The sequence below is a fragment of the Paramisgurnus dabryanus genome, chromosome 3 (assembly GCF_030506205.2).
Source record: "Paramisgurnus dabryanus chromosome 3, PD_genome_1.1, whole genome shotgun sequence".
NCBI classification, from domain to species: Eukaryota; Metazoa; Chordata; class Actinopteri; order Cypriniformes; family Cobitidae; genus Paramisgurnus; species Paramisgurnus dabryanus.
In genome coordinates this window covers 12,483,868-12,497,717 of record NC_133339.1, presented here as the reverse complement: position 1 = coordinate 12,497,717, position 13,850 = coordinate 12,483,868, and the positions used below count along the sequence as shown (strand labels likewise).

Here is a 13,850-nt window from a genome sequence, read left to right as displayed (position 1 = left end):
AGAAAACCACAAGCTGCTGGCTTATTTGAAAAACGCCAAGCTTCCATTGGAAACAATTGAAAACATGTGCACGACCACTTAGGCTAGCGCCGTTATCCTCCTCAGACTGTCATGACATATGGTTCGGTGTTTCTGCAGTTAGTTAGTATTGGCCAAATTTGAATGATAAAAAATACAGCAAATAAATAAAATAAGTTATCAAACGTGTTTCAGCATAATATGTTTATAAACAATTCTCTGAAATGACTTTACACGGAATATAAAAACATTTAAAAACGTCAACGAAGGTAAAATGAATTTCAGCGCCCCCTAAAGGAAGACATGTGTATCATAGTTATTATTATACAACTTCAACATGTCATTTTCTGCCCTGTTGTGCTTAATTAAGATTGCATATTTAATTACATTTTTAATTAAATTAACTAGAATTTTAATAAATTCTAATAAACCACCTTTAATCTTCATGTTCAGCCTTTGGCGAAGATATTTCTGCACACCTTTAAATAAACAATGTGCCCATCCAAATTCAACACATCTGTACAATCAAACTAACATGCATCAAATAAAAAAACATAACTTCAGATCAGATATTTTGTACGGATAGTCTTTTATTGTAGTGCAAAGAACAGGACAGTGAGAATAAGGATAGTATGTCCAGTACCGACCCTTATCAGTCCATAAACAACATGTGTAATTGACACAATAAGAGTTTGTGATAAGACAAACCAAGATCAACCTAGCAGAACTCATGAACAACAAACACAAGTGAAAAACAATTGAGATAAACACAAAGACACACGGTGAGAAACTACAGCACAAAAGAACATAACATTAAAAAAAACTACAAACCCTGACGTGACTCAACAAACATTGATGTTTGGACTGAAAAAGGTCAAAAATGACACTTCAGTTACATCAGCGTGTCTGAACATACAGTAGTGTTGTGAGCAGTGTAGTGTCACGCAGAAATCCTCCTTTAGCACCAAACATCAAAAACTATCATAAAATGATAAAGCAGCAGTTTTCATGTCTTACAGATAGAGAAATCCAAAATACTTCAGTAGTTATTCTGTCATTAGTTGAGTGTTGTGTCCAGCATATCAATTTCACATTCATTATAAAAACAAGCTTACATTTAATTACATAAACAACAAACTGTGCAGCAAGACTTTAAAGTCCCAAACAGATCCACATCACATTATTTGCATTAAAAAGTTCCCAACTCCCTGTGTTCAGCTCTTCAGAGAGACATGAATTTGGTTTACAGATGCACCATTGACATATACGCATCACATAAATGATTGACAGCTGTCAGAGGAGAGTGACTGACGGTTCTAGTGGACTGTTAAAGTCTTCAGAAAGGCACTGAGTGTTTAAAGCTACATGCGTCGTACCCTGATAAACACGCAGGAAGTTATCGTACATTAAAACCCCCTGAAATCATAATTAAACCCATCAAAGGTCGACCTACTTCATTGATCTCATCCCTACCACCCCGTTAAGACATCTGGACACTAAATAACACTAAAATAAAGAGCACTACATACGGACGCTCTGATTCCACTTAAAACAAACAGGGAAATAAATCAAACAAAACTCAATCTAAAAAGACAATTAAATAAATCCTCTAAACTCATCATATTCTACATTCTCAGCAGGATAGACACAGACAAACAAAGTGCTAAAGCAGAAATAAGTCCCGCTGTGATTAGTCCACTAATAGATGTGTTTCTCCAGGACGGAGCTTATGAATTAATCAGATTCATCATCGGCCGTGTCTGTTTTTATCTGGGCTGGGATCGGGTCAGTCCTCTTCGGGCTTGTGTCCACTGTCTCTGCTGTGCCAGGAAAGACTGAGCTGGACCGGAACTGGAATTGGAGCGTTCACCGGCAACCTTCTGATGAAGAGCCATTCCCTAAAAAACACAAAGAGAGTTTCAGCCAAATTAATTTAAGATTTATGTATTTATGTGATTGATAAATTCATAAGAAACGCACAGTTTGACTTTTATTCTGTCAGATGTTGATGTTTAATTAAAAATATTTGTTTACCATTATGGCGAACCGTGTTTGCATTATGGCGAACCGTGTTTGCATTATGGCGAACCGTGTTTGCATTATGGCGAACCGTGTTTGCATTATGGCGAACCGTGTTACCATTATGGCGAACCGTGTTACCATTATGGTGAACAGTGTTTGCTTTATGATGAACAGATACTGACCTTTGATTTCTTAGCCTTAATTTTTTGTAATGTATAACATGTTTGCTTTAGCACAAACAAACAAGCCAAGCAAAAAGTCGTTGTGATGTGGTTTATTTATTTTTGGGTTTTGTAATCATGCATGCTGGGTAACAGCACAGGACAAAACTTACCCATTACACCCAGCATGCATTGCAGCATGAATAATTTTATCACCATTGTTGAGATTCATTACTTGATTCTTGATGTCTTTGTGAACTTTTTATATATAATAATGTTTGAAAGCTCCTCATAACTGACAGTAAAAGTATTACACGCATCAACATAATAAGACTGGATGATATCAGTCAGTCAGGGTGCTAAATTATGTTTATAAAATTATCAGTAATTAAACCACATCACAATTACAAATTTCTTGGCTTGTTGGTTTATGTATTACAAAAGCAAAAAAAACCTAAAAGCTAAAAAAAATCAAAGATCAGTAGCCCAACTAAAGTAAACACTGTTCACCATAATGGTAACCAAACATTTTTAATAAAACATCAACATCTGACAGATTTAAAGTCAAACTGGGTGTTTCTTATGAATTTAAAAAACATTGGACTTAGTAATACTAGTACATAAATTTTATTCGTACTGGTTTTATATAACTGACAATGATATCAATCCCATAAAATGTATTAGTTTGTTCAGATAAAAAGTATGTAATCCAAATGTATAGAAAGTTTATATGTAATCAAAATACATAAATCTTATTAATTACGTTTTTTTTTAAATGATGTGCACCTTTAACAGAAGAACCACTATGGAGACAGCATCTGATGACCACTACCAACAATACCCAGTAGTCTCCCAATATGTGAAAAACTTAGCAGTGTTTTTGTCCCTCACCATAAACCACCACATCCCCTTAATTCCTACAGTATACATCTGTCTAATCTGAATTATAAAGACACACAAAGTCTGTGTGTTTTCTTACCATGTTGTACCAGGCAGAGATGATGAGCTTCTCCTCTTGATCGCGTATGGAGCGTGTCTTCTCGTAATCATGCTAGACACACACAGAGTAAAAGACTTGCTTTACCATAGTAAAACAAGAAGTATGACAAAAAAAAGACCACACTGATTGAGTTTTGTGTAAACGTGTTTGTGTGTCACCTCCAGATGTTGTATCTTTCTGTCTCTCTCAGACAGCTGGTTCTTTAGGGCTTCGACTTCCACAGGAACTGAGTTGCTCTTCTGCTTGGGGTCCAGAGTTTTAATCACCTGAAACACACAGAACAGGTTTGAACTAGTTATCCATTATAATTATCTTTATATAAAAGCTTACAGTGTTATTGGAGCCGACAATTTGTTTTTATATTTGGTAGCTTCGAAAACGTACATACCGGTAGGCTAGTTGTAACAGGGCTACAACAACAACTCGGGATGCCCAAAAAGGCTAGCAAAATACTCTGCTTTGTCTTCTATCATAGGTAGCTGCCATATATGTAATGTCAAAAAATAAATTGTTTGAATGTGTTCCAACCGTGCGAGCTTTCTCCACGTATCTCTTGTATCTGTCCTCCATGCGCCTCATGTCTTCATCTTTCTTCTTCAAGATCTCCTGCAGTTCATCAATCTTTTTGGCCACTGACACACAGACAACATTCAGGTCAGTGTTGAGGAGTAACAGTGACATCACTAACTGATGTTAACAGTGTGAGTATCAGATAACTTCTTACAACAAGCAATAGTAATGATTTTTAAATAAATATTTGTGACCCTGCAGCACAAAACCAGTCATAAGTAGCACAGGAATATTTGCCCTTGAGAAAGGCACCTTAACCCTAATTGCTCCCCGTGAGCTGCAGGGATAGCTGCCCACTGCTCCGGGTGTTTGTGTGTTTAAGACTTGCAGTGCGTGTGTTCACTATTCACTGGATGGGTTAAATGCAGAGGTCACATTCCAAGTATGGGTTACCATACATTGGCAAATACTCACTTCACTTCACGAAAAGCCAACAATACATTGTGTGGGTCAAAATTATTGATTTTTCTTTTATGCCAAAAATCATTACGATATTAATATATAAAAACTTATTTTGTGATGGGATGCAGTGCTAAATACTTCATTTGGACAACTTTAAAGGTGATTTCACAATATTTAGATTTTTTGCACACTCAGATTCCAGATTCTTAAATAGTGTCTCGGCCAAATATTGTCCTATCTTAACAAACAATACATCTATACTAGGGGTGGGCCGATCCAATACTTTGGATTGGATATCGAGTCGATCCGGACCTTTTTTGCTGGACCGAATATCGGAATAACGGGGCCGATCCAAATCCGATACTGTGCGTGGTTGTTACTGTCATGCTATAGAAAAGTCAGACTATTATTAAAGCACCATAAACATATTTATACACTATATTCAAAGTCTTCCTAATATATTCAACAGCTTTATGCGAAAAACAATTGCATATATGAAGATATTTAAGGTCACAAAAACTCAATGGTCTGGTGCTCGCGGAGTTAATACACTGGAGTAGCGTTGAATAAAACACGTCATACACACACACAAACACACACAATAACCGTATTTTAATCATCTGAACACTTACATTCTTTTAACTTGTATCTCATTTTACATTTGACATGAAATTCTTCTGATTTTGTGTGTATATGTGTGTGTGTATATATATTTATGTGTGTATCGGTATTGGGCGATACTCAGAATTCAGTTATCGAAATCGGATCGGTAATGAAAAAAGTGGATCGTCCCACCCCTAATCTATACACTTAATTCAGCCTCCCGTCATGTTGATTTCAAACCGAGGCTGTGAGGGGTGGACGTCGTACAGAGCGTGCACTTTAAACCTATTGTTTTGTATGGAGATGCTGCTCATTCATCCATCAAAAGACATTATTTTACAAATTTCCACAGGACAAAGAACCTCAGAAAATGTGGATTGTTAAAATGAGAAGGGACATATGACCTAATTTTGAGATAAGAGCAGCACAATGTGTAGTGATAGACCGCTATATCGGCCGGCCGATATAGTGGGCCGATATTTGCGCGTTTTATGTGTATCGGAATCGGCCGATATGTGACTGCAGATAGTTCCTCATCATTGTGGAGAGTGCAGTTCATTGTTCCATAGCAACCTCACCTGTTTTACTATTTGTTAAATATAGTTTTTTTTAAGTTCAATAAATGTTACTTTTTTAAATTGAGACTCGTAACATTTGGCATCATCTTTGTGTCATTTTTATGATGTAAATTGAGTGAGCAAAAACAGTATCGGCTCCAAATATCGGCTCAAGAAAATCAGCTGTGTGTATCGGTCATCGGCTAAGGCTGATTAATCAAAAATCGGTATCGGCACTAAAAAAATTCCATATCGGTTGATCCCTAACAATGTGTACATAATATCTGTTTTATTATTAGCCTGGTGTCTAATCATCAATTTCTAATATTGTGCGCATGTTTACTCTCCTTTAAAAAAAACCCACTAATACTGTCCTATAACCAAGTACATATCTCCAATTCATACAGATTACACAAAACGCAAGCCATGAATACATAAAAACCTGACCGGAATCAACAAAAGCAGAATTTCTTTCTAACTAAATAACATTTGTACACAACTTTGGGTTTCATATGGGGTTTAACCTCTAACAATACTTGCACAACCAACTATCAAGTAAATAGCTCGTTATCAAGTCAATCACACGTTATTAAGTCTTGAAAAAATATAACTGAGAAAATTCATGGGACCAACCCTTATGATCTATACAAACCAGACATGTATACTTAGTTGTTGTCAAAAAATATTGCACTGTATTAGTGTTTTAAAGAAAAGTAAACATGTGCACAATATTAGTAGTTAATGATTAGCCAACAGTCTAATAACAAAACAGATATTATGTACACATTGTGCAACTCTTATCCCAAATTAGCTCATGTCCCTTCTCATTTTAACAATCCATGATTTCTGAGTTCTTTGTCCTGTGGAAATTATGTATTTTCTGCATTTTGATGGCTGAATAACCAACATCCTGATACAAAACAATAAGTTTAAAGCGCACACTCTGAACGTCTATCAATCACAGCCTCGGTTTGAAATCAGACTTTGAAAAAGACTGGGAAGTGTATTTATTCAGCTTTCAGATAAATCTCAAGTTTAAAAGATTGACTCTTATGACTGCTTTTGTGGTCCAAGGTCACATTTATGATTTTTGCGTGTCACTTACTGTTACTGTCCACATGTGGTTCCAGATCATCGATCACTTCTCGTTTCTTCTGCAGGTCAGAATGAGCTTCATGAAGCTTCTCCCTGCAGAAACCAAACTCACATCATTAACTCTGCAAACTTAATAATGGATATCATGACATAGAAAATGGTACTAATGCCATTATCACGGATTTATTGAACTTGTAAAACACTTGTAAAGATTAATTGAACTCATTAAAGGTGAGATAAGGTGAGACACTCACAAATGTTCCTCTAACTTCTTCTTTAACAATGAAGACTGTTGAGAGAGAAATAATACAAATGAATCTTACATTAAAGCTTGATTTGTTCTGTTCATTACATCCTGTACGGTTAATCTTCACCTCAAACACAGCATTGCATATTTACATACAAATCACTGTCCAATCAGAAACCATGCAGGACTGATAGGCTGTACTTACAATAACCTGATGAGGCAGATGATTGGTCGATTAGGTGAGGGCGGCGGATAGAAACAGATGAGCAGGCGTTAATATTTCATCACAGCAAACAAAGAGTTAAAGATTCAACACAACGATTAATCAGAGAGAGAAAGTGAAAGAGAAATGTATGGTTACACACATGATCATAAACACACTCATTAAAGTCATTCAGTCAGTGCTGTCTGAAGAAATATTCAGCGAGTAATAATGTAGACAGGTTCTTATTCACCAGTATTGGACTGTCAAACATTACACTATGATTTTATTGGTTAATATTACTGTAACCTCACTCGTGTGATCTTAGTTTCATGAGCAGAAATAAGGAATGATGTTTTGATGAAAAAGTAAATAATTTTGACAGGTACAGTTTAATATTACACAAAGATTGAATCTAAATATTTATTTTAATAATATATCCAGCATTATATTTACAAACGATAAAACCAAATAGTGTGTTTGTGACATTTGATCATCTTGTCTTATCTTAAAACCGAAAGTAAACATGTTTTCCTCGTAACGCATTCGTTAAAATTTAGTAAATAAAATATTTCAAGTCAATATTCTAAATGTTCCTTACCTTACTTATGAGGTAAATCACGATAATCTTTTTTACATTATATAATCTCATTTTGATTTACATCTCTGTAAATTTTTGTTTTTTATCTTTTGGTAGGTACTTGTGTTATCCACTTCACGTCGAGTCCTGATCAAACTGTCATTATCATATTCATTGTAGGGTTTATGTCCAAACACCTTGTAAAAGTGGATTTTCCATAATAAGTGCCCTTTAAGGACTTATGACCATAATGCTCTTCAGATCTGAGATTTAGTCTGAAGTTGACAGAAGCAGATCCTTCATCAGACACCAGCACTACTGAAACAAGATTGTCTTAAAGTGATATTAATATAAGCTGATTTAAGTTTAGACAAAATCAAGATGTGAGGAATCAGTTTTGAGTCATTACGATGTCAATATGTGTGTGTGTGTGTGTGTGTGTGTGTGTTTACTGACATCTTCATTTTTACTGTCCTGCTCCTGTAAAGCTCTCTGCAGCTCTTCAATCTGAGCATATAAGTCTGATATCTGCTGCTGACTCAACCTAAAGAGAGAGATAATTCATCACATAGATCTCTCCAACACACACATACACAGCTATACAATAAAAAAAATATGACGTCAGTCACGTCACACATGCTATACACACCTGTTTTGTGTCTCGAGTGTATTGCAGGATCGTTGTGATTCCTCAAGCTGGTTCTGTAGATCTTCCAGTTTGTGTCTGTATGATTCCTCCTGAACACACAGCATCTTATTCTCCTGCTGCAGACGCACAACTGTATCTCTGACACACACACAGAAAAAACATTTACTGAAAATGTGAAGTCCTTAAGCATCAATGGCTATGTTTACATGCACCAAATTGTGTCAATCAGACTGAATTTAATCTGATTGCAGGTTACAGCAGTACACTTTACATGTACCCTGTACATTTCAATTCTATATAATCCGAATCAAACAGATTCGATTAATAATGTATGTTGACATTGCCTTGCTATTTCATGTTTCTATGACAAGAATCATGTAATGCTTAAATAAGATGTAAATATAAAATGTGAACTTACACACAATTCTTCTGCGCATGTGCACAAGGTACATTTGCATCCGATTGAGAAAATACTACGATTCACGTGTTTACATGCGTACTTTTCATGTAAACGTAGTAGCTATTGATAACTCTAGTACAAATACAAACCAAAAGTCTACAGAGATGTAAAAGGTAAAATGAGATTATATAATGTAAAGATTATTACTCATAAATCTATCTGGCAATTACAGCGACAGCATAAAACTAATAATAGTAAAAACCTCACTTATGGCATTTGTTATTTTCAACACTAGAGGTCGCTAAACAAGAACAACGGCCGTAGCTTGAGGATGCCATTAAAGAGCGTAAAACGATGGGAGTTTTAGTTTTCAATAAAAATCAGATCTGAAATGTATAAAAATAAGGTTTTATAACGGTTACATTATAATGCAAGTCCACGCTATGACTTGATAGAAGCAACAACAGAGCAATGTAGTGCGCAGACCAATTTTCCTAATGCTACGTACACACCAAACGCAAAGCATCATGTTCCTCGCTCTAGATTATTCGCGAGATTTAACTTTGTGTCATACACATTTTTTAAGTTGAATATTATTCATTATTAGGTGAACAGCAAATTTTTTTGCAGCAATTGTGCCGCTCGATTCGCATCGCTCCGTGCGAGCTTGTGTCAATTTACGTTTTTGCATTAACTTTGTATGTAATCTACTCGTGCAAATCTTTGAATTCGCGTTTGGTGTGTATGCCCCATTAAACATCAAATTATCATGAGAGCGATTTAAAAGCAATACTCTTGCGACAGTTTGATGTCACATTGCTGCAGATGTAATAAAGCTACTCACCTTAACTCAGCAGGCATGATCTCTGACGCCAGACTTCCGACAGCTCCCGAATCTCCAGCTAGAGAATCTACAAATCACACAAACAAACACAAACTGAGTGCTGATTGGATAGCAAAGGAGAGGGGGCGTGGCTCAGGATTTGTCAGTGTGTTTTCATACCCTGGGTTCACATCAGCCGCGTTTGAGGCGTCAAATTTGTGTCTTGTTTGCCGCTTGAACATTTTGCGTTTACTTGCTTCATTCACGCGTGAAAGCTGCATGTGAAATTATAGTCATCGAGACATTCACATAGAAATTCGCGTCATGGGAGGGGCTTCTGCAACTCAGCTCGCTTGCTGTGATCACGTCACTATTACAGCAAGCTTGTGATTGGTTAACGCAGTGCGTTTTTCCGCCAAAGTTAACATTTTTCAAATCGCGCGTTTCCTGCGGCAATTCTCAATTCGCGCCATTCACGTGAACAAGACGGGCTAATGAGGCGGAATTGTGTCTACCGCGCCGCGCTTAACGCCTCACTCGCGTTGCGAGAGCTCCAGATGCGCGTCAACGCCCCTTTACATTGACTTAACATAGAAATCACTCGCGGCTGACGCCTCTGCCGTGGCTGGTCTGAACGCAGCATTATGATGATGTGTGTCTGACCTGAAAGCCTTAAACCCTGCTGCTGGACCTTTGCACATGTCAGATCATCAGTCAACTCTCTTAACGTGTCTCGCTCGGAGATCAGCTTCTGCACACACAAACACACAGTCAATTTTCCTTGTCAGGGTAAAGGAAACGGCAAAAAGTAATGTGACGATCTGCACCTCTTTCTCTTTTTGAAGTGTCTCAAATTTGTCGTTGAGGTTCTTGTACTCAAATTGCCATTTTTCAGCTTTCATGGCCTCTGCCGAGTGTTTGGTGCTCAGCTCATGAGCCTATCAGAAGAAATCAACATTCAATCATTCATTAGACCTGTACTATTTCATATCATTAAAACACCATCATTCATGTGTGTGTGTGTGTGTTTGTTTGTTTTGTGTTGTCACCTGTCTCTTGTAGGTGTCGAGCTGTGTACGGATGGTGTTTGCTCTGCGCAGCTCCTCCTCTAGCTCACAGGTGCGCTGCATGTACATGTGATTTCTCTCCTCAAGCAGACGCACCTGTCTGCGCAGATCTCCCAGATCCTCCAGCTTACGCTTGTACGTGTCCACCATCGCCTCTAAACGACTCACACGGTCAGACGAATGCCTGACGGACAGATAAAACCACAGACCATGAGATGCAGATGGTATGCAAAAACAACAGTAGCTTTCTTAAAACGACAAACTTGAATCATGGATGAAAAGTGACAATTTCACTAATAAGCAGTCAGAGATCATGATTACTGACCTCAATACATCCATCTCATCTTTGAGAGACTGGGCCTCCTGAGCGAGACTGGTTAACTCGTCATTTCTCAGCTGAAGATCTGTCACCTCACGCTCCAGAACATCAGCTCGAAGCTTCAGGTCATCACGACTGTTCTCCAGCCTGCACACACACACAGAGAAACATACGATTCAACCTGTGAAAGCACATGAGGTCCACAAACTACTGCTCTGGACTGCCAGGAAGTTTGATTGCAGATCAACAGCAATCACAATGGGCCCCAGTGTGGAGCTCTGCGAGGGGCCTCACACCTGTAGTTCTCCTCTTGCAGCTGCTCCATCTGACTCTGTAGCAGTAGAAGTTTCTTGTTGGTGACGCCGGAGGAGACGTCAGAGGGTTCACAGCGAGTCAGACGCTCACGCAGAGACTGAAGTTCAACCTGAAGAGATGACTTTTCCTCTGCAAGTACAGACACCTGAAACACAGTCAGCTCAAGTTTACGTTAATGTCTATTCTGATTGGCTGACCTGAAGTCTGTGCGAATCAAATTTGGTCTTAAGTTTACATCCGGACAGACATTCGCTGATGGCCTCTGACCCTGACCATAAACATCTTTCTTTTTGCTCAAACGGAGAAAGATGACGCAAAAGCTAAACTTTTTGAAAAGCGGTCTGCTTTAGAAATGACCACTGTGGTAGATGAAAAAGACAATCTGCCCTTTTTGGATATTAATCATCTGGACTGATCGCGTACTCTTTGATAAGGTAATGTTGCATGAATATCTGATAATGTATGAATCCTGGTTCTGTTGTTGATCTGTCGCTGCTGTTTGCACGTTCAAATGAAATGTTTTTACTAGGTCACAGTCAACCGTCATCTGTATTTTTACTCAATGACAACTTAGTATTAAAATCGTATACGTTAACGGTTAATGTTCGGTTCATAAGCTGCGGTTGTCGGTTGGGAAAATAAACTGATATGAACATCCCTAAGAGACATAGATTTGCTAAAATAGTGACAGTCTGTATGATAAACACCGTCTTACCTGCTGCTGAAGTTCCCTGCAGCGCAGCTGAGATGCATCATCTCGATCGTCTGTTTCTTCACTCAAAAAATAATATTTCCTGGACTGAAGGATGACACGATAAAGACAGAATAAAGAAGAGATGATAAAGAAGACATACACACATATCCATACACTTTAAATAGATCTAAAATCTATTATATAACGGCCTGTGAAAACCCGGGACACATATTTGCGTCATTTAGGGTTTTTTCCCATAAAATCAATCTATATAAAGTAAAAGAACATTTGGTGAAATCACCTTAATATTTTAAACACTTTCCCTGCCATTGACGAGTTAATTATGGCGAGTTAACACGTCAATTAAGAAAAAAATGCTTCCCTGCTAATGACAATTTTTCCGGCAATCCATATTCCCTCTATTATCCACCAGGTGGCGCTCTTACACAACTTATAAAACCCAGAAGTATCCACATAGGGCAAACAGTTTAAACTCCATTTGTGCTTTGATCATCCCTCTGAATCTGATCTCTATCAAAAGTCTTTTACAAAAACGCAATTTTCTTTGCTTTTTGCTCAAATTTTTTTATTTTTGAAGAAACCAACTTGAGAGGTGATGAAAAGAGAACTAATTAAGGCAGGATAAAACTTTTTTGTTTGTTTGTTTGTTTAAAAGCAGAGGGTCTGTTCTTTCATTTGATATATTGTATGTTTATATATTTAAAGAAAAACTTTTCTGCAAGGCATAAAACGTTTGTGAAAATCATAAAAAATGCTGCCGCTGGCTGCCAACTTTTATATAAATGCTGGCGGGGAAAGAGTTAAAACTGACTGAGTAAGGCCACAATCACTGTTCAAGGATTTTAATTTCCAATTTAAAACAAGCCTATATTTAACATTGCAGCACAATTGAACAATAGTTTGCCTGTTTATGTTTCACATACAACATGAAATCAGAGATTCTCCAGTTTTTAGTGATATATGACACATTTATAGAAAAAAATCAGGTTAAACGGGTTATTTATATGATGTTTAAAAAGCAGAGATACACTGAAATCATTGTATCGTGTTGCACCCTGAATGCTCGCTTCAGGTTCTGCGTGTCATATTCATGTGTGTCCCCATGCACCAGCATCCACAAACATAATTTTTTCGACAAGTAGCAGCTTTAAAGTGTTTTTAAAATAGGGTGATTATCTTGTCAGAAGTTAAGCTACCAAACATATAAGCTGTTTCTGAAATTTTGGATATGACACGAAAAATATCTGCAACGAAATACGAATCGGGCTAAAGTTTCAATAATTATGCTTTGCCTTGCACTGACCCGATTCTCGCTCATGTGATTTAATATTATGATCAGTTTTCACTTGCCAATGATAGAAAAAAGTTTTCTGTAACGAATGATCAAGTGTTTCTTTGCCTTCAGTAAAAACAGAGATGATCCAAGCAAACCGGTATTTCTGTGCAAAATAATAAAGCATAGTGTCTATAAAATCATTAGTTCAGTATTTTTCTTGTTATAATTAACGTTTAAGGAATTGTATATAAAGCTTAGTTTTTCATTATTTATATATAAATTTCAGTATTTATCATGTTATAAATAAAAGTTTTATGTATTGTATATTACAGAATTAGTTTTTAATCGGTCATTTACAGCAATAATTTTATGATTATGACTAATTTGACGCTCTGAATCTTAAAATCGCGACTTTAGCCACTGTTTGACAGGGGGTCCACAAACTCTAGAAATAATTATGCAAAAATACATACACTACCGGTCAAAAATTTTAAAACACCTGACTGAAATGCTAACAATGATCTTTTAATGACGTTTAATCTAAAGGTATATGGTTAAATGCTTGAAATTAACAAAAACATACCTGTGCCCAACAGATTAAATTCTGTTATTAGAAAATTAAAATGAGTACTGTTTTGCAATGCAAAAAATAGTTTTGAAAAACTCACTCGTTCTTTATATATTTTTCCAAATTATAATAATAATAAACTCCTGTCATAACAAAATTTACTTCTGGGAATTATGTTGTGACTGAAAGCAACCAAAATAAATCAAAACTCTGTTATATTTTATCATCTGAAGTGCAGTCAGCCTTTGCCTAGAAATTGCA

General features: G+C 36.8%; 1 protein-coding gene across 3 annotated transcripts in view; it reads right to left on the bottom strand.

Moving 5' to 3' along the window:
• Positions 1 to 588: 588 nt before the first annotated feature.
• hook2 (hook microtubule-tethering protein 2) overlaps positions 589 to 13,850 on the bottom strand; it is a 66,966-nt gene continuing 53,704 nt past the window's right edge. For all 3 annotated transcript variants that reach the window (XM_065278286.2, XM_065278287.2, XM_065278285.2), the window contains 15 exons: positions 11,746 to 11,829; positions 11,012 to 11,175; positions 10,722 to 10,862; positions 10,379 to 10,580; positions 10,157 to 10,267; positions 9,993 to 10,080; positions 9,351 to 9,417; positions 8,107 to 8,244; positions 7,914 to 8,001; positions 6,683 to 6,717; positions 6,439 to 6,521; positions 3,730 to 3,833; positions 3,360 to 3,467; positions 3,181 to 3,252; positions 589 to 1,916 (listed from right to left, as the gene is read on the bottom strand). In XM_065278286.2, the coding sequence (XP_065134358.1) occupies positions 1,785 to 1,916; positions 3,181 to 3,252; positions 3,360 to 3,467; positions 3,730 to 3,833; positions 6,439 to 6,521; positions 6,683 to 6,717; positions 7,914 to 8,001; positions 8,107 to 8,244; positions 9,351 to 9,417; positions 9,993 to 10,080; positions 10,157 to 10,267; positions 10,379 to 10,580; positions 10,722 to 10,862; positions 11,012 to 11,175; positions 11,746 to 11,829 (1,617 nt within the window). In that variant the 3' untranslated portion in view covers positions 589 to 1,784. The remainder of the gene's footprint in view (positions 1,917 to 3,180; positions 3,253 to 3,359; positions 3,468 to 3,729; positions 3,834 to 6,438; positions 6,522 to 6,682; positions 6,718 to 7,913; positions 8,002 to 8,106; positions 8,245 to 9,350; positions 9,418 to 9,992; positions 10,081 to 10,156; positions 10,268 to 10,378; positions 10,581 to 10,721; positions 10,863 to 11,011; positions 11,176 to 11,745; positions 11,830 to 13,850) is intronic.